The sequence below is a fragment of the Mesocricetus auratus genome, unplaced genomic scaffold, assembly GCF_017639785.1.
Source record: "Mesocricetus auratus isolate SY011 unplaced genomic scaffold, BCM_Maur_2.0 Super-Scaffold_100011, whole genome shotgun sequence".
NCBI classification, from domain to species: Eukaryota; Metazoa; Chordata; class Mammalia; order Rodentia; family Cricetidae; genus Mesocricetus; species Mesocricetus auratus.
In genome coordinates this window covers 58653618-58678742 of record NW_024429195.1, presented here as the reverse complement: position 1 = coordinate 58678742, position 25125 = coordinate 58653618, and the positions used below count along the sequence as shown (strand labels likewise).

Genomic DNA, 25125 nt, shown 5'->3' with positions numbered 1-25125 from the left:
TTGCCCTTCTCTTCTCTTTGCTCGAGTTCAGCTCCTTCCCCACCTGCCACAGGAATCCCTTGCTCTTGTGCCAGGTGTCCCCTCCAGAGGCTTTGCACCTGGTTGCTTTTCTGCCTGGACAGCGGTGTGGCTCATTCCCTCATGTTCCTGGTGTCTTGACTCCAAATCATCTCTGAGACCTTCCGTCCTATCTGCTATTCTCCCCATCCCATTCCTGCTCTCTTCCCTGCCCGAGTTTTCTCTTTTGCACTGAGTACTGTTTAAAAATTATCAGGTTAGATAGCTTTTGAGAAGAACAGATTACTGAAGATAAGTAAAGCCAAAGGACAATGAATATGAGGAATTGGATGCTGGTAAGTTTATTGGGGAAACTAGAGATGTGAAAGCGGAAGACAGCTCTGCTTTCTAATGTTGTCACTGGTGATGCCTGTAGTTGTCTAGCAGTTAAAGCTCTGATCTACATAGGATTAGTGAAGTAAAATAGTCTTTCTTTATTACATTGGCATAAACAAGGCTATGTTAAAATTCAGCATGTAAAAATCCAGGAGCTATCCTTGGTTTTGTTTTCTTGAGATAGAATTGGTATAGCCTCATCGGTCTTCTTGCCTTTGCTTCTCAGATGTTGGACAGTTCCTTTTTTTAAGCTTGCATCTAGGTTATTTTTCACTTGGGATAATTGTCTTTGAACCTATATTCTTTAAAAACATGTATGATTATTATCTGTTATTTTATGTTTATGGGTGTTTTGCTTATGTCTATCACCACATGTGTGCAGTGCCCATGGAAGCCAGAAGAGGTTGTTGGGTCCCCTGTAACTGGAGTCATATGTGGCTGTTGGCTGCCAAGTGAATGTTGGGAATTGAACTCAGGTGCCCCAAAAGAACAAGTACTTTTAACCAGTGAGCCATCTCTCCAGATTAGTCCTTCAAAACAAAACAAAACAAAACAAACCCTTTGTCAAAATCTATTTTTTGTTTAATTTTCTGGTAACCTTAGCATAAAATATTCTTCCCTTCTACTGTAATTCATGGTTATTTTCTACTTGCCTTAATTTTTAGTTAGACCTAATACATGTATTTTTCTTTCTCTAGGGTTTCCAGACTTATAGAATGGCTAAACATTAATGGAAGGAGAAGCATAAATCTATCTTCCATTATGGAGGCAGGTTTAGCAGATGGAGAACCTGACATAACTTCGGTAAGTAGTTTTAAATCAGTATCATAAGGACATGTTATCTACAGCTGTAGAGTGCTTGATATAAGCCATAACTTTATTACTAAAAATTCATTGGAAGCAAAAGTTTATTTGGTTGGTTGATTTTGGGTTATTTTTTGAGGTAGGTTCTTACTTATGTAGTCCTGGCAGGCCAGGAACTCACTGTATAGACCAGGCTGGTCTTGAGTTCATAGTGATCAGCCTCTTCTGCTTCCCAAGTGTTGGGATTAAAGGTAAGAGTCACATTCCTTGCCAAAGCAAAGTACTTAAAGTTTTTAAAAAACAATATTTAACCCCACATTGTCAGCTGCAGGTTGTTCAAAGCTTGTTGGAACAGCACTTATCAGGTCTCTGGTATTTCTGTTTCATATCCTTTTCTCTCTGTTTCTTTCTAGCCATATTGTCTCAGACATACTCATGTAATAATTTGTGTTTGCTTTCTCAAATCCCTTTTGGATCTCAGTAAAATCAAGAGAATATTAACTGTTGAGGAAATTAAATACCTCTAAATCTCAGGTCATGGGGAACTCTGAGCAAGGAGAGTCGTGAAACATTAAGCTAATACAGAATGAAAGCAACTCACTCTGTACTGTATGGAAATTTGAAAGTTAATCAACAGTGCTTCCTGAACTAGATTCTGAAATTAAAGTAAATGTGGGTATCAGGGAGAGTTACTGTGTATGCTATACAGTAACTAAGACATTCACCCCTGGTATAGATCAAGTGGATGATGTCATTATAAAATAAAGGCTTTGCTCCAGAATAACCATTTTGACTCTTATATTTGAGTGATTCTATTAAATTTTGATTTATAGAATCTTTGTTAGCAGTGTTGTTCTTGCCCAAAGCAAAGGTGTCCTCGATGAGATGTAGTCACAGGGTAGTTTAATCACTTACTCGTTCCTATATGTGTGAGTGTAGTTTGGAGGTGGTGATTATGGAACTGGCATTCTACTGTTACCCAAATCACCATCCCTGGAGGTTTTTTGTTTTGTTTTTTAAAGAATATTCCTCATTGGACCAAGGCAGTGGCCAGCTTTCCATCTTTGATTTTACTATGGAGATGAGTTACTGTTTTATCAAGGTGATTGTAAAGTTTAATTGAGTGGATGTCCTTTGTTCAGGCTCCATTGTAGGGGTAGTGTAATAATTAATGGCACCATGCAGTTTTTGTGACTTGGATTAACTTGATCCAAACCTTTTGATTGTTTAAATGCTAAAAAAAATTTAGAAGTGTCCACTTCTTAATAGAGAATAAATTGAGCTTGGGAATATTGTGACTTACACAGGGCAGGGAAGCTGGCTAGAAATGGGTGACTGATGGTAGGTTATTTTATTTTTACTATGATTTCAGAAAAAGTTAAAACTAAAACTTGTATTTAGCATATTATATTTACTTGACCATAATGTCATCTTTAGAAAAGCTATTTCACTGTTCTTATGACTGAGATATATTTGGTGCCCTGGTGATGATTAGAAATTGTCAATAATAGGGCTTGAGATATAGATGGGCCCAGGCCCACTGTGGGCAGCATCATTCTCTGAGCTGGTAGTCCTGAGATGTATAAGAAAGCTACTTAAGGGGGGGGGAGGTAGGAGAAAGAGGAGGGGAGAAGGGGAGCAGGGAGGAGAACACAAGGGATCAGGAAGGTCGAGTTGGGGGAAGAAGAGAAGGAGAACAAGGAAAGAGAAGAGATACCTTACTAGAAGGAGACACTAGGGAAATCTCCAGGGATCTACAAGGATGACTCTAACTAGGAATCTAAGCAATAGTAGAGAGACTGCCTTAAATGCCCTTTACCTATAATGAGATTGACGAACTTCAGTGTTTTTGTTTTTTTTTCCCTCAAACTCTAAATTCTGTTTCTGAAAAGGTGGAGTAAAGATGTTGAAGAAGCAGGGAGGGGGGACTGTTTTGCTCCTGTTCATTGTTTCTTCTGCGATATGAAGTCTATTGTAGAGAGACCAATACTGATAATTTCAGTCTAAACTACAGAAATGCGATATGTAGTTTATTGTAGAGAGACCAATACTGATAATTTCAATCTAAATTACAGAAATGTGAATTTAAAACTAGTGTTATGGTTCACTTTTGAGTTTTACTATTGTAAAATAGCACCTTTGGAGGTCATGCCCTGAGCGAGTTACTGTTGGTGCACAGACGAGGTGGGAAAGAACTTGGTTCCGAAGACTTGTAGTTAGAAATCAGAGCGGAGGTGGCTGTCCTGGGCAGTCCTGCAAATCTCATCACTTAGAAAGCTAACGTAGAAGAATCATGAATCTGAAAACAGCTTTAACTAGTGAGACCCTGTCTCCTAAACAAAACAAGGAAAAGACAAGAGCTCAGCCACTTAGCGTGGTGTGCGTAATGAATACAAATTCCGAGGTCAGTTTCCCTATGATACGTGTAGAGATAATTGTTCTGTCTGTCTTTCAGAGTGATTTTCAGTGTTAATTGAAGCCACGACTCTTGCCTATTACAATGCTGTGTACATTATTAAACATCCATTAAATAAAATCTACTATTGGTTTTTGGTATGGCTTTTACTTAAAAAGACTCTCCAAAAAGATCAGTAAGAGAAGTCTGTAAAGTCTATTTATGTACATTGGATACTTGTGAAAGCTTTATTCTTTTTAATTTTTACTTTATGTGTATGGGTGTTTTGCCTGTATGTATGGCTACAAACCACATGTGTACCTGGTGCTGTGGAGGCCAGAAGAGGGCACCAGAACTCTGGAATTGGAGTTACAGATGGTTGAGAGCCGCCAGGTGGGTGTTGGGAATCTAGCCCAGGTCCTCTGGCAGAATAGCTAATTCTATTAATCATTGAGTCATCTCTCCAGCCTGGAAAAGCTTAAGAGAGTATTAATTGTGCATAGCAGAAGTAAGGAGGGCTCATTGGATTGAAAATGAGCCAGGAGAACATTTCAGGATGAAATAGGAGGCGAGGGTCACTAGGGAATTAGTCGTTTAAAGTTGAAGGTAAAAGTTGAATATCCTAGGCTGGAAATACAAATAGTGTTTATGTGGAAAACGATTGCCACAGCAGACAAAGACTTTACAGATCGGGGCCAAACCAAGGTGTTGGACTGGGTATGCAGATGATGGTAGTCCTTGAATAATTTGAGTGGTTGGAATGAGTTTGGAAGCAGGATATGAAATGATTTGGAGAATGAGGAATCTGAAACATGGAGGCTTGAGCTGACGTCAGATATCGTTATCCATTGCTCTCCACCTTACTTTCTGAGACAGCTCTCCCACTGGATCCCCGTCTCTACTACCCACCCGAGCACTGGAGCTCTGATGTGTGCTGCTGTATTTAGCTTTCATGAAGGTGCTGGGGAACCGAACTCTGGTCCTTATGCCTACATAGCAAGCATTTCACCCACTGAACTATTAAAAAAGTAAAGAAAATGTTCATGTTTTTAAAAATGTGTTTCCCAGTTCATGTTTCTTGAAATTAGAATTGGTAGAGGATTGCTTAGATTCAGATTTTAATATTCTTACCACAAACACTTTATGGATGTTTTTGTGTATTACCAACCAGGAGTCTACAGTGTTAATTGTCTGTCTTCTTGTGGTGGGAGTCCCTGACATTCATCATTATGTCTGTTAGCTCAGCTGGATTAGGAAAATGAGGGCTTGAGAAAATGACTATAGTGAGTTTTAAGCAAGTAGACTAACCAATTACATTTTGCAGTGTGTTTATCTTCTAGACTATTAGTCTTTTTGCTATTTAAAAACTTTTGCTGAGTGTCTTAGTTAGGGATTCTATTGTTGCGACCTTGACCAAAAAGCAAGTTGGGGAGGAAATTTGGCTTACACTTCTGTATCACTGTTCATCTTGGAAGGAAGTCAGGACAGGAATTTAAACAGGGCAGGATCCTGTAGGCAGGAGCTGCTGCAGAGTCCATGGAGGGGACTTGCTCAGCCTCTCAGCCTTTCTCCCTCCTTACCTCCCTCCCTCCAGTTTATCTGAGTAACAGCCCTGGAACTCACTTTGTAGACTAGGTTGGCCTTGAGCTCAGAGATCGGCCTGCCTCTGCTCTGAGTGCTGGATTAAAGGCATGTACCACCACCTCTGGCTAAGCCTGCTCTCTTATAGGACCCAGGACAATTTAGCCCCAGGGAGGCACTGCCCACAGTGGTCTCAGCCTTCCCCCATCAATCACTAATTAAGGAAATGCCTTACATCTGGGTCACTTGGAGGCCTTTTCTCAAGGTTCCCTCCTTTTAGATAATTCTAGTTTGTGTGCCAAATTGACATAAGACTAGCCAGCACACTGATACTACTAAAGGAAAATATCTTTTAAAGTGTAGAATACTTTGAAAGGCTTTATATTTTGTATATATCTTTTTAAAACTTGTAAAATTTATGTTAATAGCAGTGATTTACCAATGAGTTCCCAAGTGGGAAAAATACTATTTACTGTTTCCATTGAATAGGTACTAAAGGTTCCATCTTTAGTTGCATACTTTTGTAGAGGCTGATATTACTTGAGGTTAATAAAATTTGCTACGTATATGGCTGGTAAGATGACTCACTGGGTAAGGGCATTTGCCACCAAATTTGATCTCCAGAGCCCACTTGATGGAAGGAAAGACTGACTCTGGCAGGTTATTCCCGACTACCTACCTACTTGCTATGATGTGTATTCCCACACAAAGAAGATGTATGTTCCCCAACACACAGAAGAAGATACATCTTAAAAAAGTAAAATATGATGTCTCTGAATTACATAATTTCATGTTGATGTTCAAAGTAGGTCTACCTACATAAGACATAAAATAAGATGCCAGGTACACAGTGAGACTGTTGAGTGAATTTGGGGAAGGCAGCAAGAGAAAGAGAAGAGTTGATTACAGGAAAGTGGTAAAAACAGTTTATCAGTATATGAGCAGGTTTCCTAGCTAAACATTGTGTCTTTTGATTTGTATTTTTTCAATTTTTTAGTTTAATTTTTCCCCCACAGGATATTTTGACCTTTCTTAAAAAGAGACTTATTTGTTTTATGTGAGTGGATGTTTTGCTCTAATGTATGTTTGTGCACTGGTGCCAAAGAGATCAGAAGAGAGTATTAGATCCCCTGGAACTGGAATTATGAGTGGTTGTGAGCATATGGGTGCTAACATCGAAACCTGGGTCCTCTGTAAGAACACGCTCTCTTACCTGAAGAGCCACTTTTCCAGTCCCAATGTTTTGACTTTTAAAGTGAGGTATCTTTTAGAATTGCAGAAAAATTACAACGATAGTTTCCATATTTTTTGTATCCACTGTCCCCTGTTATCATCTTAAATTTAGTATGGTACATTTGACATAATGAACTCATACTGATTTTATACGTACACATACACACAGGCATATATGTGTGCACATATGTATGTATGCATATATGCAGATAAAATTTGTATGTTTATGTGTGTGGGATATGCACGTGTACTTGTCAACATACACTTATGGCTGTGCACACACCTGTGTTTGTGGTGGGGGGCAGAGACTGATGTTTTTTACTCTTTATTGTTAGTCACATTATTTGAAATGGGATCTCTCACCTAGAGATCATTGGAGCTCACTGATTTATTTGCTAGGTTGAGTAGCCATGTGATCACTCTTCAGGGCTTGGCTCTGTCTGCAAGCACTGAGATTACAGGCTCTTGCCATCATGGTATACCTGCTTTTTACTGTAGGGCTGGGGATATTACTGTTTGTCTGATTTTGGGGATACAGGGACTAGCATTGAACTTGCTTTATAGCTAAGGATGCTCTTGAACTTCCGCTCTGACTCCTGTCCCCATAGAAATGGCGTGTATCATGATGTCTTGGAACCAAATACAGGACTTTGGGCATGCTAGGCAAGCACACTACTAACAGTGCTGCATCCCAAGCCCCCATTGATAGATTATCACTGATAAATATTTAATTGTGTGTGCACATATGCTTGGTGTGCTTAGGGAGATCAGAGAGCAACTTGTAGGCATTGATTCTCTCTTTTCACTGTGTGGGTCCTGGAGATTGGATTCAGGTTACCAGGTTGAATGGAAGCACATTTCAGCATTAGTGAAAGTGGACCAAAGATTCCAAAGAGTGGCCTGGAATTCAAAAAAAGGTTTTAAGAATGGGTGAAGGGTTTATTCTTCTTTGTTCCTTATGTCATTCTCATAGTTTAGAAATCAAAATTAGAAATGATACATATTTAGGTGTCATTTACTCAGTATAGTCTTAGCCAGAAACAGAAATAGAAAGGTTTTTTTGTTTTTGTTTTTTGTTGTTGTTTTTTTCTGAACTAGATTTGAGGAGTACTGGTTTTCAAGGCTTACTTCTTCAGTATTTATAAGTAATGCAGTTACACAGGTTTTTAAGTCACTTGACTGAAGGTTTTTCATAATCACCATCAAGAGCTATTTTCCAGCAACTTGGAGGCTTATAGAAAGGTTCCTGTGAGCAGGGAGTAACTAAAACTGAGTAGTTCAAGGTCTCTAAGTCAGCTGAAATTGTGTACACTTATCTCCAAATAACTTTATTAGTGAAGTGAAAGTGTCCCATAAAACTCCAGAGAGATTGTATAATGCAAAAGCAGAAGGGGTTATGTGGAGGAAGGAGGGGAGGGAGACGGAGGTGTCAGAGATAAGAGAGTAAGTAGGGGGGGAGAGAAGGCAGGGTGAGCAGCACATCCCCCTCCAATGTGGACTCGGAGTATGGGTTTGAAATGAAAACTGCAGTGCAGAAGGGGACCCACAGGAGGGGCCGGGGAGAAGCAGTGGGGTTGGTGAATTGATGAGCATGATGCAATGATACACATGTGGGAAATGTCTCAATGCGATCATTTTGCATCCTAGCTTAATATTTTTTTAAAAAGAAACAAATAGAAATCTTACAAGTTAGACATACATGAAGATAAAATTGAGTTGGAAGTCCAGATCTCTAGCATTTTACCTAAAACGAGTGAAACAGTCAAAATATTTTCATCTGGATCCAATAGGTTTTCATTTGCTTATAATGGCTTCAAAATGATATCAAATTTAATATGTTGAAAAGAGTACTGTGGAGCAAAACAAACTTGGGAGAATGATTTTATTTGTAAGTGTGCTGGGGTGTCAGATGCACAAGATGCATGTATGCAGAAAAGCTGATTTTTGTTAAGCATTTACAAAAGGTGTTGGATAACTTAACCTACTTCATTAAGCCCATTCCATGAGCAGTGTCTTGCTGCATTCTTGCCTATACCATTGAGAGCTCATGGGCAATGTCGCCTGTTGCAATTGAGAACTTTTCAGAAAATATGCTAACATATGAATAACAACTAAACCAGATGCTGGGCATTATAATATGCACCTTTTATTCCAGTACTTGGGAGGCAGAGGCAGGTGGTGGAGGTCAGCCTGTTCTCCCTAGAGAGTTCCAGGACAGCAGAGCTACACAGAGACACTGTCCAAATGAACCAGAAACTAATCCAAAAGATGTGATTTAGGAGAATCCTCTTGAGAGAACTAGAATATTGAAGTGATAATTAACCGAACATTGGAGTTTTTTCTCTCTTGTCTTTGAAATAGGATACCACTGTGGATAGTCTAAAACTAGCAGTGTAGTCCAGGTGTTGAACATGTGGCCAACTTCCTGCCTCTGCTGTAATTTCAGGTGTGTGTTACCATGCTCGGTTTTGAACCTTGGTGTTGTCTAGTATGCTTTATGAAATTCCAGTGCGTGACTACATCTTTATTCATGTAAATTAAAATCCCAAAGGGTGAGATGCAGGCATCAGTTCCTTCAGGTGATTGCACTTGCAACCAAGATTGACTATAGAAATATAGAGGCTGTTGGTCAGATTGGAGAACAAGTTATCTAAACAGCAGTTAAAACCTAAAGGGTAGCAACATCCATATGAAAAACACGTGAAAAGAGTTAGAGATACATATCAATAGGACCTGAAGGGTCTGTGGCAGCACCCCCCCCCTTTTTTTTTTTTACAGATGCAGAAACTAATATTAAGGGAAAGTATGTAGCTTTTCCAGAGTTTGATGGCAAGTAGGAAGCAAACTCCAGGCTTGCACATCTGATAGTATTTTCTATCTGTGAGTTTTAGGGCATTAACGCACGTAACAGTTCATAATAGGTGAAACAATGTATGGTTAGATGATAGTGTATGATGCAGAGGGGACCAGAAGAGTCAGTTATTTTAAAGGAGGAGAGAGATTTTTTAAAGACAATGCTTGATCTGAGTGTTGAAAGTAACATGGATCCTTTACTGCCTTAGTGAAGGTAAGAGTGCTGTTGTAGGCAGAGGAGCACTGTAAGTATAACAGGGCCTATTCAGAGAATTAAAGCACATTTTCAAGGTGTAGGATCAAAGGATATGGGAAGAATGCATGGTGTGATGAGTTTGGGAGATAGATGTTTCTCTTTGTTTTCTGTTTATTTTGAGACAGGGTCTCATATATCTCAGGCTGGTCTTAAACTTGCTGTGTATAAGATGGCTTTGAACTCCTGGTCCTGCCTCACTACCCAAGTGATGGCATTGGAGGAGAGCATCATCACATCTGACTCTTAATTTAATGGTTGTTCTTTCATGCTTGTCTTCCATCATTTGTTTCTGTTACTTGAGATACTGTTAGTTAATTCTTTCCTACATCATAACTTTTTCAGTTGCGTTTTAGTTAGTAATGTCTCTTTAGAGAGATTAGAATACAGTGGAGTTATGGCAATACAACTGAGGTTCAGTAGAGTATCTGATGTGTATTTGGTGCTTACTGAGCTCTATTAAAAAGGAGTTTCATAATTTTATAGTGTAAGAATTAAATAACTTGGCCACTATTTCTGTGAGCTTATATTTTGCTTTACTGACTTCTGTAGTGAAGAATTCATTAAGTCACCTCATCATGCTTTCTCTAGCAACTGTTACACATTTAGTAGTTTTCTGCATCCTTGTGAATTTTGCTTCCTCGGTAGATTTTTAGGCTATTGTTATATTACTATACTTGTGTGGGAAGAAAAGAAAATGATTCTTTGCATTCTTAGCTGTGTGGTCTGCCCTGAGCTGCTTGTCTCACACACATTCATGGTAATCTACCCAATACCACGAAGTGTAGGTGTTCTCTGAAGGAATGAAGAAAATTAGGCTCTTAAAGGGCCATTTGAATAAGGTCTCTTAGTCAGGGAAGAGGGTAATCTTGAGATTTAGGTACAAATACTCAAATTCTGTTTTTCTTGTCATTACATGCGAAGACATAATATGTCAGAAACTCTGTATTACACTTAAATCTTTCCAGCATCCTTTTAAAGTATTTTGTATTCATTATTACAATGTGTACTTTGAGAATTACGTACACGATCATTTCCAGAGTGTTGCTCTCAGGTAGTTAGTTGTGACTTTCTGTGAGGTTCATTTGGATACTTGGGCACTACATGGTTTCCGAGACCTGAAGGAAAAGGAGTTATTGTCCTGTCTGTGGTAGGTTTGTGAGTCACAGAGACCAACGTTGCCATAGCATTAGCAGTCTTTGTCTGTGACTTGATAATACTCAACAAGGTATACTAGTTTATGTATAAGTAAGTATACTAGCTTATACAGTGCTTTTTAGAAACAGAATAGACTTCTAGAGGCTGAGAAGATATTTGTTATGTCTTCATTCATTTTGGTCTTGACTCACTCAAACATAAAATTCATGTATCCGTGTAAACAATGCAAATAATTTACCAGATAAAATTCCAAGTAAATTAAGTTCTTCTTTCAGAGTGAAAAATAAAATGATTTAAGCCCATTGTAAGATTAAGCTTACATTGTAAGATGAACTCTGAAATAATTACTTACTTGCATTTCTAATATAACCAGTTCTCATATCTCACTTGGTGTGATTGTGGTATGATAATACGGTTTGGGTTGTATTGTTTCCATAACCTTTCCACTTAACTGGTTGATTAAATCAGATTTAGAGGGAAATGTTTCATGAGGTCAAAGGCTAGGTTTGTAAGTTTAATTATTTCATGGACAGCAAACACATTTTTCTTGTCTTATAATCACAATTTCCTTTTAGTTACCCCACCATTTGAATGACACAAGTTGCAAGTGAAAAATCATATTGATCAGTTTTGAGCTGCTCTCTGTGTAAGGACTTTGATGAAGGAGGTAGGTTTAGTTATGGCAGGGAACTACCAACACCATATCAGTTATGCTCCATTACTGAAAATGGATATAGATTGGCAAATCTATTTGGTAGCAAAAGACTAGTAGGGGAAGAATTGCTTGTGTTGTGGATGACAGCTAAGGAAGGATTGAGGCAGTATCTGTGTTGAATTTTAGGAATCAACTTGATCTTTTGAGCAAATGAGAAAAACTAAATTGAAGATAACTACTCAAGGTTGTTATAAAGTTTGGTTTATAATTCAGACTTTATAAACTCTGGAGGTAGAAGCAGGAACATAGAAGTTCAAGGTCACACTCTACTAATCAAGTTTGTGGCTAGCCTGGTATACATGCCTTAAGACAGTAAAAAGATAAACTCAGAGTTCATACTTACATCCTATGTTAATTCTTTATGTGTCATTGTAGATGTGCTGACTAGTTTTATATCAGCCTGACACAAACTATAGACGTCTCAGAGGAGGCTCCTCAATTGAGAAAACTCCTCCCATAAGATCTGGTAGCTGGCAAGCCTGTGGGCCATTTTCTTGATCAGTGACTGGCTAAGCAAGCCATGAGGAGCAAGCCAGTAAGCAATACTCCTCCATGGTGTCTCTATCAGCTCCTGCCTCTAGATTCCTGCACTGCTTGAGTTGCCATCTTGGCTCCCTCCAATGACAAACAATGATAAGGAAGCATAGACCCAATAAGCCCTTTCCTCCTCAAGTTGCTTTGATTTCATCAGAGCAACAGTAACCCTGAGGGTTAGGTATGCAATATATTAACATTTCTGGAGATAAGAAAGATGGGCAAGACTTACTTTTGTTTTAGAGAAGTTGAACTAATCCATTTGGAATGCAGAAAACTGTACATAAGGAATGTCTTAAGGTGGTTCCCCGGAGAAAGCTCTTAATGCTTGAGCCTGATGACCTGCGTTTGCCCCTTAGAACCCATGCAAGGTGGAAGGAGAGAGCTGACTCCACAGTTGCCCTCTAGCCTCCTCCTGCACCTGTGGAAGACATCCCCATTCTCCCCCAACAAAAACAACATTAAAAAAACCCCACTGCTTATTGAGTTTATAATAAGTGAACCTTTTCTTTTCACTCATGTACATATCCATTCATTGTTGAATGTCTATAATGTGCTAGGTTTCCTTGTTGCTTTTAGGAATACAGCAATGAACAAAACAGATCCAGTGGAATCTGAATGGTCAAAGGTAGAACTATGTTCTTTGTTAGTGTGATAAAAATTACAGCGTGATGGGAAGGACAGAGAGTAATAGACTGTAGACTAGGGAGTGGAATATAGACTGTCCTCTGATGAAGCAGCTCATGAGCAGAATCTTAGGACTTCCCAATCTTCCTTATCCTTCCTTTCTCACGTGGAGATTGAACATGGGGCCTTATACATGCTAGCAAAATCTGTACATGTGGTTTTGAGATAAAATCCGAGTGTACTTAAGTTCCCCAGACTGTCCTTGTGCTCATTCTGTAACCCAGGCAGGCACTGAATTCATAATCCTCCTGCCTCAGCTTCCTAAACTAGCTGGGTTACAGGCTTGCACAACCAAGCCTGGTTGTAAGGGCTGTTTTCTAAGCAGAGTAGTGATGGTGAACTTTTGTGTCTGTTGAATAACCTGGTGGTTGGGCTTTTACTGTTATGTGCAGGACCGGTGTTTTAAGGAATAGGTGGTACGCTGGGCTCTGTCACAGTCCTGTGTGATGTTAACAGAAAGATGCAGTGACAATACTGGAATATAACGTTTATATACTAAGCAATGAGGAAAATACTCTGAGAAAGCCAGAGACTGGGAAGGATAGCTCCAGACTGAATTTTGGTTATGTAAACTGAACCACCAAGATCAGAGGATTTTCAAATTGTTGGTCGGCTAAACAGAAAGAAAACTGGGGTGGGGGGGCAGGTGGCACAGATTTACAAATCACTATGTACAATCAGTTCTGTCAGTCAAAACTTAGGCAAGTGGCGTTTCAAGACTTTCTTATGGTAGATCAAAACAATTCTGTGGGATGAATAATTTAGCTGAATTGTAGATTTTAAATACCAGAGTTTGAAGCTTATTTTATAATGAACAGTGTATCAGATGTTTTTGAGTGGAGAAATAACACTGTGAGCATGATCATTTAGGAAATTATCTTAGGTTGAATACTGTCCACATCGGTTCTTTGTGTTGTCATGTTCTGCAAGGACACCAGGCAGTATACTTAAACTATTACAAAGCTTTACTGTAGCTCCAGAGAGTGATAACGTTTAATAAGTAATACATTCACAGAGCAGAAAAAGAAACATCCCAGGAGTTCATGGGCAGACTTGAAGAATGATTAAAATGGAGTAGTCCAGCTATTACTCATATTAGTGTTAAGTGGATACAATACATAGTAGTCTTGGCAATAGGAAGCTCACTTCATCACCTCTTGAATTTCAGTATCTAGTATGGTAAGTGAAGGTCACTGTGGGTACAGCTTTTGAAAGGAGGAGGAGAAGTTGAGATGGCAGGATGTATTAGTGGAAAATTAAAGAAGAGACAGAACATTGTAGAAGAGACAACCTAACAACTTGATTAGACCTGGGGATGGGTCGGGCGGTCTGAGTAGTTGGAAAGGAGATGGATAAATGGGTATAGGAACTGGTTTCTGAGACAGCTAATAAGCGTTATTTTCCAGAAGAAATTTGCTTTCTAAAATAAGCCTAAAAGCCTTCCTTTCTTACCAGAATTTTAGAACTAGAAGTTAATTCCCACCAGTGTCCAATGCATGGGTAGAAGTGTTTGAGAGGTAAACTCCATCAGCAGAAGAGGCCTGGAGGTTACCTGAGCAGCTGGGCTGGGGGCTGTTATTCAGGATCGCTCACTCACTGAGAAGAGGACACCGTGCAGTAAGACAGGGCCACACTAGTGCAAGCAGGAAATACCAATAAAGCCCTTCATAGTGAGAAGGTTGGCAGAATGTAATAAATTCCCAGAGGGATAAAAATGAATTCCTTCTAGAACATTCCAGAGAACTGCATAGCTTGACAGATTGCAATTTCCTCAAGTCACAGGATTTGAAAGAAGAAAAATGAAAGGTTTAGTTCCTAGTGTGAAAGTCCCCTGCACCTCCCTACCTCCTACCTCCTTTAAATGTTACTTTGTAGACTACCGTTTCCTCACTGAAGTCCTTTGTAAACTCTGGGTGCTCTTTAGTTTCTACCTCAGCTATTTGAGATTAAATTGCTCCTGAGAAGATGTGTTTTCTTTTTAGATCATGCCATATTCAGAAGTTGCTGAAGTTCCAGAGACAGTGAGTAATATATAATCCTGTGTTTAAGATGCTAAACTTTTCTGTGTTTTTCTGTGATTTCAAGTTGGAAGTGGGTATTTCCCACTGCGCTTTGTACATTGCCATTGTACAACACAGCAAGTGAAGATAGAAAGATCAGTTTAAAATTTTGTTCCCACTTCTTATTTTTTACTATAAAAGTAATGCATAATGGTTTATTATAGTTAAATAATGCACAAAAAGCATAGTAAGTAAACTCTGCCTCTTAAATATAACCACTGTTAATGCTTTAGTGCATCTTTCTTTAGTTAGTATGTGTTTGTCTTATATTAACTGTTGTAAAAATGGGATAAATACTTAGGGACCAAAGCACTGATAAGCTCAAGTTCCCAGAAAAAAAGTTGCTTTAAAATTTTTCATGTAAAACTCAAGTATAAAATGTGCACACTTTTGCACATTAGAGGAATATGAGAAATTCAAGCTAAGTATAGAGTGATGATGACTCCTGTTCTAAGAACAAGTAGCTCCCAGCTGCATCATATACCCTTCGCTGAAGTTTCTTATTCTCAGAGCCAAAGATAACACTGGATAGAACCCTGAGATGCTTTGTGTAACCCTTCCAAATGTGGGCTCTGGGGCAGTCTGAGCAGGATTGCTTCAGAGAGTGACTGATTGATGAGCTGCTGTATTGGGGGAAAAGGTGCCACCAGCAGTGTCCTTGCTGGATAAGCTCTCTGGTTTCCCTTATGCTCACCAGATGGCTTAAGGCAAGTTAGTGTGTACACACTAAGGAAGAAAGTACTGTTTGAAGCTATAAGATAAAAACTATAGTCTGGGATCGTTTCTGTACCATAGGGTGACTGCTGTCTTGGTTTGGCTGAGACTGGGGAGTTCTTAGGTTGAAGGGCATGGTGAATAAACTTGTCTTTTGTCCTTTATGTTTCTTAAAGGTGGAATGCTTGTAGATTAGGTGGCACACATTTGGATTTACAATACAATAGATCACAGTCTTCATATCACAGTTTTTATGAGACTCATAGACTAATTAAGATTTAGATAATTCTTGTAATAAGTGTTCCTAATGAAAGTGCTTTGTAGCATACAAATTCCTAAATAAAAATTTCCAGTCATACTATTTTTTTTAAAAATTATTTTCAGTCAAATTAGAAGATTTATTTCTGTAACAAGTTACTGAAATGAGTTTAGGTGTTTATTAATAAAAAGAAACTGCTTCATCCTGTCTTAATGGTTTTTCACTCTGAGAAGTTTCTGGATTCTTCAAGATGTGAATAGTATTTTAGTATTTCAGCAAAAATCAAGGAATGCCTACCTTATAAAAAACATTCAGGGAATGCCTACCTTATAAAAAACATTCAAGATAGTTGTGTAGAGTTATCCCAAAGTAGTTATTTCGCAGTCTTTCTGTGTTACACAACGTGGTACTGTATCCCAACAGTGTAAGGGCAGCACACTAATGTCTACCCAGTGAAGAAGTTACTTGTGAGAAGATGCTTGCTTGCTTGTGCCTCCTTCCCATTAGCATCGTTCACAGGTGACTTGGGAAGGATGCTTTACTGATGTCCCATTTAGTGCCTCCTGTCCATATCTTCCTGGGAAATGTTTCCTGATGCCATGGTGTTTCAGCTTTGCTTTTGGAGTGTTTTCACTTGAGTCTTAGATGTGTTGTCCATTATAAGCTGGCTTTCTGGTACTGCTCCTTTATACTATGACATTTGTCAATCATCAGTGACCAAGGCATTCAGGTCATAAATCTAACTCACACATTTCATCATTTGTGCATCTTCTACCAATCTGAACCTTTTCTCTGTACAGACTTGGTATATCCAGCTACCTTCTTGGCATCCACTTGGATATCTTAACAGACGTCTCACATGTAGCCTTTCTAAGGTCCTTGGCAATTCCATCATCAGGTGCTCAATTTAGACTGCTTGAAATCATCTTGATTCCTCTCTTTTACCTTCCACTTGTTCTGCTTGGAAATCCTGCTGCTGTAATTTCAAATTATATTCAGAACTGAATAACCTTTCATCATCTGTGCTGCTGCTACCGTGTTATTCTCAGATTCTTTCAGTAAAGTCCACTTATACTCTTGTTCTTAAAGTATTTTCAGAATAGCAAGTTGGAGTAATCCTGCTAAAATACAATCAGACCACGTTAGTCCCTTTCTCAAGATCTTTTTTTTTTTTTGGCTTCTCTAACCCTGTTCAGAATACAGCCGAAGCCTGAATAAGGTCATGCAAAGACTCCCATAATCCAGCATCCTCATACCTCACTGATTTTGTTGTCTAGCTTCTGCATGCACACTGTTTCCTGATCCTTGGCACTGGCTGACAACCCAGTCTTCTGTCTTTGCTTTTTGTTCCCTGTAGAATCCTTTCTGGTGGTTTTCTTTACCTTGTTTGGTGGACCCTGTAGTAGGGTGTTCTTAGGCTACCTGTCCTTTCCCCTGATGTTCAGTATGCCCCATTCTCTGCTTATCTTCTCCTTTTATTTGAAACCATGTAATGGTTATCATGGTCTTCTCCATTAAAACTTAATGCTACTCTGACAGAGTTCTGATTCTGTGGTGTGTGGATCAGATGCAGGGGCAGAGCTAGGCATACACTGTACCTCTGAGGTACAAACCCCAGCCCAGGACAGTATTCTTTTGTCTATTTCATTTACTGCTAGTATCCTTTGGTGCTTAAAATGATATATGACTATAATTGTTACTCGGTAAATATTTACTGGATTATTGACAGTAGTTATTTTCAATTCAGGGTATTATTCACTGTCACACTGAACAAGTTAGAATTAATCCAGTGGGATAAGATACAATTGGCACAGACATATTGAAAGGTATAATGTTGATATTATAATGCAATTTTTGGAACAATACTTACAGTTACTGTCTACTCTAGAAATAAATTTTTGAGAGTGAACAGGTGAGGAACAGAAACTGCACAGAATTGGAGACTGTAAAACAAAGCTGTACAATGAAGACGAGCTTATTATTAACTTTTTACTCCAAATAGAAGATGGATTTTTTTCTTTTGGTTTTTCAAGGCAGGGTTTCTCTGTATTGCTTTGAATCCTGTCCTGCCCTGGAACTCGCTCTGTAGACCAGGCTGGCTTCAAATTCACAGAGATCTACCTGCTTCTGCCTCTCAAGTGCTGGGATTAAAGGTGTGCGTCACCAGTGCCCGGCTAGAAGATGAATTTTAAAACCTTCAAATATGTAGGTTTAATAAAACTAAAATTTTCTGGTGTATATCTATGTGCACACACATGCATGCTCTTGGGTATTTGTGTATGGTTAAAACTATAGTTTTTCTTAGTGAAGCTATTGGTAAATCCAGGGAAAAATAATAATTAAAAATCTAAGAAATTAAAAAGGCACAAGTATTTGTGATAATCCAAAATGGCACCCACTGATCCTTATTCCCTGGTGAGCAATCCCCGTTCTGTCCTAGAGTACACAGAATGGCTGTATTTTCTTTGTTTGTTTTAGCGTTACTTTTTGAGGTGGATTGTTTTAAGACAAGTAAATCTAAGTTTTCTCTAAATTTATCATCCCAGGAAGTTTTTAAACACAGATACTTTGAAACATTTTAGAGTTGGCTATAATGTCTCTGTCAGCTTCCTGTCTTCTTACAGTTTCCTAGTATTATTTATGTGTTTATTGTCTCATAAATGATCCCAGAATTAAGTCATATTAAACAATGAGCATTTATTTCAAATTTTGTGACCCAGGAATCCAAGAGTAGCTGGTTGCAGTTAAGATTAGGGAGGGAGTTCTGCTGTTATCTCCATTGAAAACTTGATTGGCTAGTGAGGAGATACCCTCTTCAAGTTCACTTAATGCTTCACCTCAGCGTTCGCCTGGTACCTTATGGAGAGCTCTTTTAGATTGACCTGTGAGAGAATCCTGTACACAAGACCTTCTCTAGAAGAGGTCACCATCCTTTTTCCGTAGACCTGGTGGTGCATGCTTCTTGACAGTCGAGGAGCTGCGGCAGGAAGATGAAGGGTTTCCGAACAGCCTGGGCACTGTGTGCAAACCAATCCTACACCTCCTGCCCCAAAGCAAAAACCGACAAAAGGAAATAATGCAGCTCTGCACACTCCAGGAGACAAGGCACTGTTCACCAGGGAATAAGGACCACTGGGGGACAGTTTAGACTGTCTGCACAGCTGCTTTTGCTGCTCTAGTTTTTAAGATTTAAGTTCTGTGTTTATGTGTGACCTTCTTTGCAGAAGTGTGCATGTGAGAGTGCAGGCTCCTGCAGGGTCCAGAAGTGAGTTCTCTGGGGCTGGAGCTACAGGCGATTGTGAATTCGGGTCCTCTGGAAGAGCAGCAAGTGCTCTCTACAGCTGAGCCATCTCTCCAGCCCTGACTCACAAATACTTTAATCTTTTACCCCTCTTAATCTCCTCCCTCAATTTTTGTAATAAGGACCTGAGCACAATGAGTCCATTGTTTGCAAAGCTGTACTCTGTGAAACTGAAATCCATTCATAGAAGAATAAGCATGGATTGGCATCTGAAGAAAATAGACACTAGAACAGGATACCCAGAATTGCTCAATAGCTATCACTTAGGAAAGTGGCAGGTAGGAGAATTTCTCCAAGGAGATGACAGAGCCTCAATCACACAGGTCAGGTCACCTTGTTTTGTCACAGCCAATGACAATTCCTTCACTGTGCCCAGAAACAGTGTAAGCAGTGGCAATTGTTAGTTTGGTGTGTACATTAGATAGCTGAGAGTTGTGTACCTACTAAGGGAGTCCCCAGTAATGCTGGAGGATAAGAGAGTTTTGAGATAGAGGGTTGATTTTAACCTCTTCTTGAAAGAGCTGAATCCTTTGCCTGGTGTGGGGACCAGGGACATAGGAGGCTGGAGGAAGAGGACTGTGGGATTGAGGTCAGCCTAGGATACTCCGTGAGGCTGGGTGGGGTGGGGAATATCTTCTAACTTCCTAAAGGACAAGGAGCTCTAGATTATGCTTGTCTTTAACAAGTCCTGAGAAAATTATGTCTAACTTAAAACTTATTCTTGGGTGATTTATCTGACAATAACTTTCTCTCTTTATTTTTTGCCATTTGGTTAAAAACTGATCTATTTTGTTGCTATCTTTGTAGAAACAGTTTGCACAATGCTTGCCTTATAATATGCAAGAATTAAAGATTCTCCTTTTTGTGTAAGACTAAATCTCTGTAGAGAGTGCTCTGATAGCATGCATACTGCTGTTGAGCAGAGTATGAGGGGTAGGCATTTTTAAAGCTTTAAAATTAAAGGCAAGAGTGCAGAGTGCTCTTAGGTTTCTGAACAAGTTTTATTGCTCCTAATCCTTACCTTGAATTGGAATCAAAAGGAACTTTTGGCTTGAGACATTGCAAAGCAATGCAGTTTGGTGATTCCATTTTCTCTTTCTACCTTCATTTCCCCAAGTTAAAACAAATATTTGGTATCGCCTAAGGCAAGACTCTTCTGGTGTAGAGAAGGAAATGTCTTATAAATTATGACGATTGACACTAATGTGCATGCGCTTCCTACTCACAGACTAACGCTGTTCCTCTCGTCCTTTTGTCTCACTGCTGCTTCCGTCCGGTGTCTGCTTCTTCCTGGCTTGGATTTTGTGTGTTTGCTGCTCAATTCCTCTGCATTAAAAGCTTCTTGGTGATAGCAAAGATGTCCTTGGGCCATCAAGTAAGTAGCTAAAGTTGGAATGTCATGTTTTGGGGACCTGGTAATATTTTGGTGTTACTTATAAATGACAGTACTTCAGTTTTGATTGTAGAAATGCTCAATGCCCACTGTCTGTATGTTGCACTTGTCCATGTGAAAGCCGTGGACAGAGTCTGTACTGACATCACAGTCATCCAGAGCAGTGGTCCTCAACCTGTGAGCCTCGACCCCTTTGTGGTTGAACAACCTTTTTGCGGGGGTCACTTAAGACCATCAGAAAACACAGATATTTACATTACAATTCATAGTAGTAGCAAGATTACAGCTATGAAGTAGCAACAGAAATAATGTTATGGTTGGGGTCACAAAGCATGAGGAGCTGTATTAAAGGGTTGCAGCATTAGGAAGGTTGGGACCCCCGCCCCACTCTAAAGGATGAGTCATTATTTAGGATCTCTTTCTCACAAGATCCTTGTTCAGTCATCACAGACATAAAGAGATCATATGAGGAATTCACTGACTTGTCAAACTGAGAAATAGTGTTTAGGTTTGTAGTGTTTTAATATAATTTGATAGTGATTTTTTGTTTGTTTTTTTTGAAAATATGTTTTAGAGCTCTAGAAGATTATCCTCCCTTAAAATAAAATTGTATCCACTTTACTGTGCCAAATATTGCTGGTTTTGTTTTTGTTTTCTAAATAGGATTGCACTTTGTAGTCGCATGGCACCTCAGGATTGTTTCAGTTCATCTAAACAGTGACAGGAGAAGTTGTTACATTAAAAAAATCATAGCAACACTGAGCTGAAAATAACTTCTAGAAAGACCAGTTAATAAAACACTGATTTTATAACTGAGGAGTCTGAAGCTAAAAGCTGGCTCTCCAGGGAGCTTCAGGTGGCTGCTCACCTACTATAGACTACTGTTACTGACACTGCAAAGGGAGAGCCAAGTATTGTCTCATAAAAACCATTAAAGTTCCATCGATCATAAATTAGACAGAGGTTTTGATTTTTTTAATAATAACATAGGAAACTGATTTAGAAGTTTTAGTGTTGATGTCTAATAGTCACCTCACTGTTGCAAGCCATTTGGGGTTCAAAGAAAGGGACTGAGCAAGATAATGGCAAAAGTTTTTCATAATGAGATGTTTGTTATTGTTGTTATTCTAAAGAGTGGGTGATTGGTGGCATGAATATGATTACATAAATTATGTCATTTTCCACAATTAATAGATTTTAATAAAAAGTGGAATATATATAATCTTTGGTTTATGTTAGTTGACTTTTTCTCAAATACTGGTTAGAATTCATATTAATTATTAAATAAAATGATAATTTAAAGTAACATTAAGTTTTAAAAATAGCAACAGTTATTACTTAAAACATGCTGTATATTGCAATATTATCAGATAGTGGAAAAAATTTTAAAGTAGAGCATAAATCCTTTTTTACCCAGTTTTTGTTTTACCAAGAATATTTTTAAATCTCAGGTACCCTCTACAGATATTACTATGTCCTGTCAGTACCATAATTCTATAAAAGACAGACTTTCATAAACGTTAAGGGGAGTTAGGTTACTTAGGTGTCTTATCTTGGTGTCCTGAAATGTTTGAGTTAAATTCAGGAACTAAGGATGGTGATAGGTTCACACCTGGTACAGTAACCATAGTATTAATTATTACAGTGTGATTTCTGTTAATAGGAGCTGCAAAGTAGTCTACTTGCACTATAAGTAGAACCAGCAGAGGGCACTATAATGTCACCATTGGCAGGTGAATAGCTTGTCAAAAACTAGGCTGCCATGGTGATTCATTTGCCAAACAGCTTTTCAGTCATTTAGCAAATATTTATCAGTTGTGTCAGTAGATACACACAAAAACAAAGTCATTGTGCTTCTTAAGCTTCTGTTCAGATATTCCACTGTTGTGCACTTCCTGTAGGACACTGATGATTTGTATTAAGAAGAACTTCCTTCATCTGCAAATGATTACTGTTGGTGAATGGGTTGAGGCAAAACAAATATGAAGATGGGCTTTCTGTCCTGCTGTAAAGCACTGTGAAAAAAGATGTTACCTGAGAGCTGAGCATGGCGACACCTGTCTGTAATTCCAGATCAGGGAGGCAGACAGACAGGAATATGTGAGTTCTGGCCAGTTTGGGTTCTTGTTTCTTTTCTGATATGAGAGACCGAGTCCAAGGCACCTCTCTTACGCTAGGCAGGTGCCCTGCCAACCCTGTTTTTTAAAGGGCTGTATATGTATATGTAATATGTTGAGAATTTGTTTTTTGTAGTTGATGTATTTCTTTGATTCATCTCTGCTGTTTGATCAAGAAATAGATGCCATATACTATTCTAGCTTATGCTTGTGCCACCATTTATTAGCCTATTTTATTATTTTATTTTTTATGGGACAGAGTCTTACTGTGTAGTGCTGGCTTGCCTAGAATCTGCTATAGGGAGTAAGCTGCTCTCAAAGAACAGAGCTCTCCCTGCCTCTGCCCTCCAAGTACTGGGTTAGTCATTAGAATTAGTATTGTCGCTTTATTTTACGAGTTATGTGTGCTTTGCCTGCATGGGTGTCTGTGCACCTGGTGCCAGCAGAGGGCAGGAGAGGGTGTTAGTGCCCCTAGAACTGGAATTACACATGGTTGTGAGTTGTCATGTGTGTATGGGGAATCTAACCCAGACTGTCTGAAGAGCAGTTAGTGCTCTTACCTACTGAGCTGCTTCTCCAAAGTACTTCCTACACACCCCGTTTTATTTTTAGTTTGTGAGTATTTAAGCTGTTTGAGGGCCTTCGTTTTCTCTAAGATCATGTAGGAGTTTTTCTAGGCGTACGAACAAGATCGTGTTGCATTCATCAAGTATGTACTAGTCCCCAAGTTGTTCCCCAAAGTGCTAGTATCAATTTATATTCCAGTAGTGCCCAAGATCTTGACAATCCCATCTTCCTTATTTAATATTACTAATTTTTCAACTCTGATGCCTATAAAATATCCTGCTGTGAAACTGGCATCTACCTCCCTGATTATTAATCAGGAAGAATATTTTCATGTGCTTTTTGGACAGTTGCATTTTCTGTGAAATATTTTTCAGTTATTCATTCTATTTTTTCTGTGATGCTGTTGGTCTTTTTGTTGATGTATAGGAGCTATAGCTCAAACACTTTAGATACAACCTTGTTAACTATATGGTTGTGAATATATTTTCCTGTTCAGTGTTTCTTCATGTTCATTATGGGATTATCTGATGAATGAATTCACAATTTTGATGTGATAGTTATAGTATTTATCAGTTCCTTTTTGTATTAGTGTTGTTACATTTTTGTATAAGGGCATTGCCTTTATACATTGCCTACCCCAAATCTATAGAAATACTCTATTTTAAAAGTTTCCAAGTTTCGTATTTCATTTGTTTCTTTTAATTTCATGAGACTATTCTTTAAGTGTGTTACAATGAAGGGTGGTATCTGCTTGTTTGGTACACCCAATCAGTTGTCCTAGTGCCTTGCCTTCATTATGTGGCTAGACTATACTTATGAAGGGGTCTGTTACTGTTTTTCTGGACTGTTATTTAAATGACTTAGTTTTTTTGTGCATTCCTACTATTATAAATCTTATTTATTTTTTAATCAATCAAATTAATCAGATTTAATAGGTAGAGAAGCCAACATATATACTTTATGATAATGAAGCTTTTAAAAATAAGAAAGCTAGTTTGACTTTTAAGTAAAATTTTATCACATACCTTTAGTGTAACAGGAAGCAGTATCTTTATGTCAGGAAGAAAATCAGGATTAAGCATTTATGGAGAATGAGGCAGACAAAAACATTCCACTCATAAAATTTAACTTCTAGTGGAAGAGTGGAGGCAATAGTTAACTATTTCAGATAGTGATACGAGCTGCCATGGAAACCATGATGACCGACAATAGCTTGAGATGGGTAGACCGTAACACATAGATATTGGATTGTGCTGCATTGAAACCAAGAAGCAAGAAAGTATTAAATAGCACCATGAAGAAACCAAGACTTTCCCCAACAGATAGCATTTGAATACAGACTGCACGCAAGAGGAAAAAGAGTAAGGAAAAACCTGGCCCAGAGTATTCCTAATAGAAGGAACAAGAAACAGGCCCCAAGAGGCTAGAGAAATAGTTCAGGAGTTAAGAGCTTTTCTTCCAGAGGTCCTGAGTTCTGGTACCCACACTGTTAGCTCGTAATCACCTATAACTACTCAAGAGCAGCAGTTCTTAACCTGTGGGTTGTGACTCTCTCATGGGGTCACATATAAGTTATTCTGCATATCAGCTATTTACATTATGTTTCATAACAGTAGAAAAATTAGTTATAAAGTAGCAACCAAGTAATTTTATGGTTGGAGTTCACCCAACCATGGAGGAAGTGTATTAAAAGATGACAACATTAGGAAGGTTGAGAACCACTACTGCAGAGGGATCTGTCACCCTCTTCTGGCCTCCTTAGGCATCCACACATGTGTGTCATATACTCACATAGGTACAACACACATTAAAAAACTTAAAAACAAAACAAAACAGGCTCAGAAAACTGCAAAGTGGCAATTTTAAGGAATACTAAGGTGGCCCTTATTGCAGGAGCCGAATGGAATTTGAAAGGATAGAAAGGTGTCAGACCCTTGGGCTCTTGTGGCAATGGATCTATTCTAAGGAGAAAAGAAAACATGCTTACTCTTGTGCATTCTCTCTCTCTCTCTCTCCGTATATATCTCATATATGTATATATATATATCTACGTACATCTGTGATAGCTGCTGACTGGAGCAGTGGGTATTGTTTTCAGTTTGTCTTTT

The 25125-nt window shown here is 38.7% G+C and overlaps 1 protein-coding gene across 14 annotated transcripts in view; it reads left to right on the top strand.

The window, feature by feature from the left end:
* The window catches only part of Osbpl8 (oxysterol binding protein like 8), a 126223-nt gene that overhangs the window by 28520 nt on the left and 72578 nt on the right, over positions 1 to 25125 (top strand). For 7 of the 14 annotated variants that reach the window (XM_040754898.1, XM_040754907.1, XM_040754899.1 and 4 more), the window contains exons 2-4: positions 1092 to 1197; positions 14589 to 14627; positions 20279 to 20315. In XM_040754898.1, the coding sequence (XP_040610832.1) occupies positions 1156 to 1197; positions 14589 to 14627; positions 20279 to 20315 (118 nt within the window). In that variant the 5' untranslated portion in view covers positions 1092 to 1155. Of the gene's footprint in view, positions 1 to 1091; positions 1198 to 14588; positions 14628 to 20278; positions 20316 to 22237; positions 22434 to 25125 lie in introns of those variants that run through there. The other 7 variants (XM_040754903.1, XM_040754902.1, XM_040754914.1 and 4 more) reach the window with 5 other exon arrangements.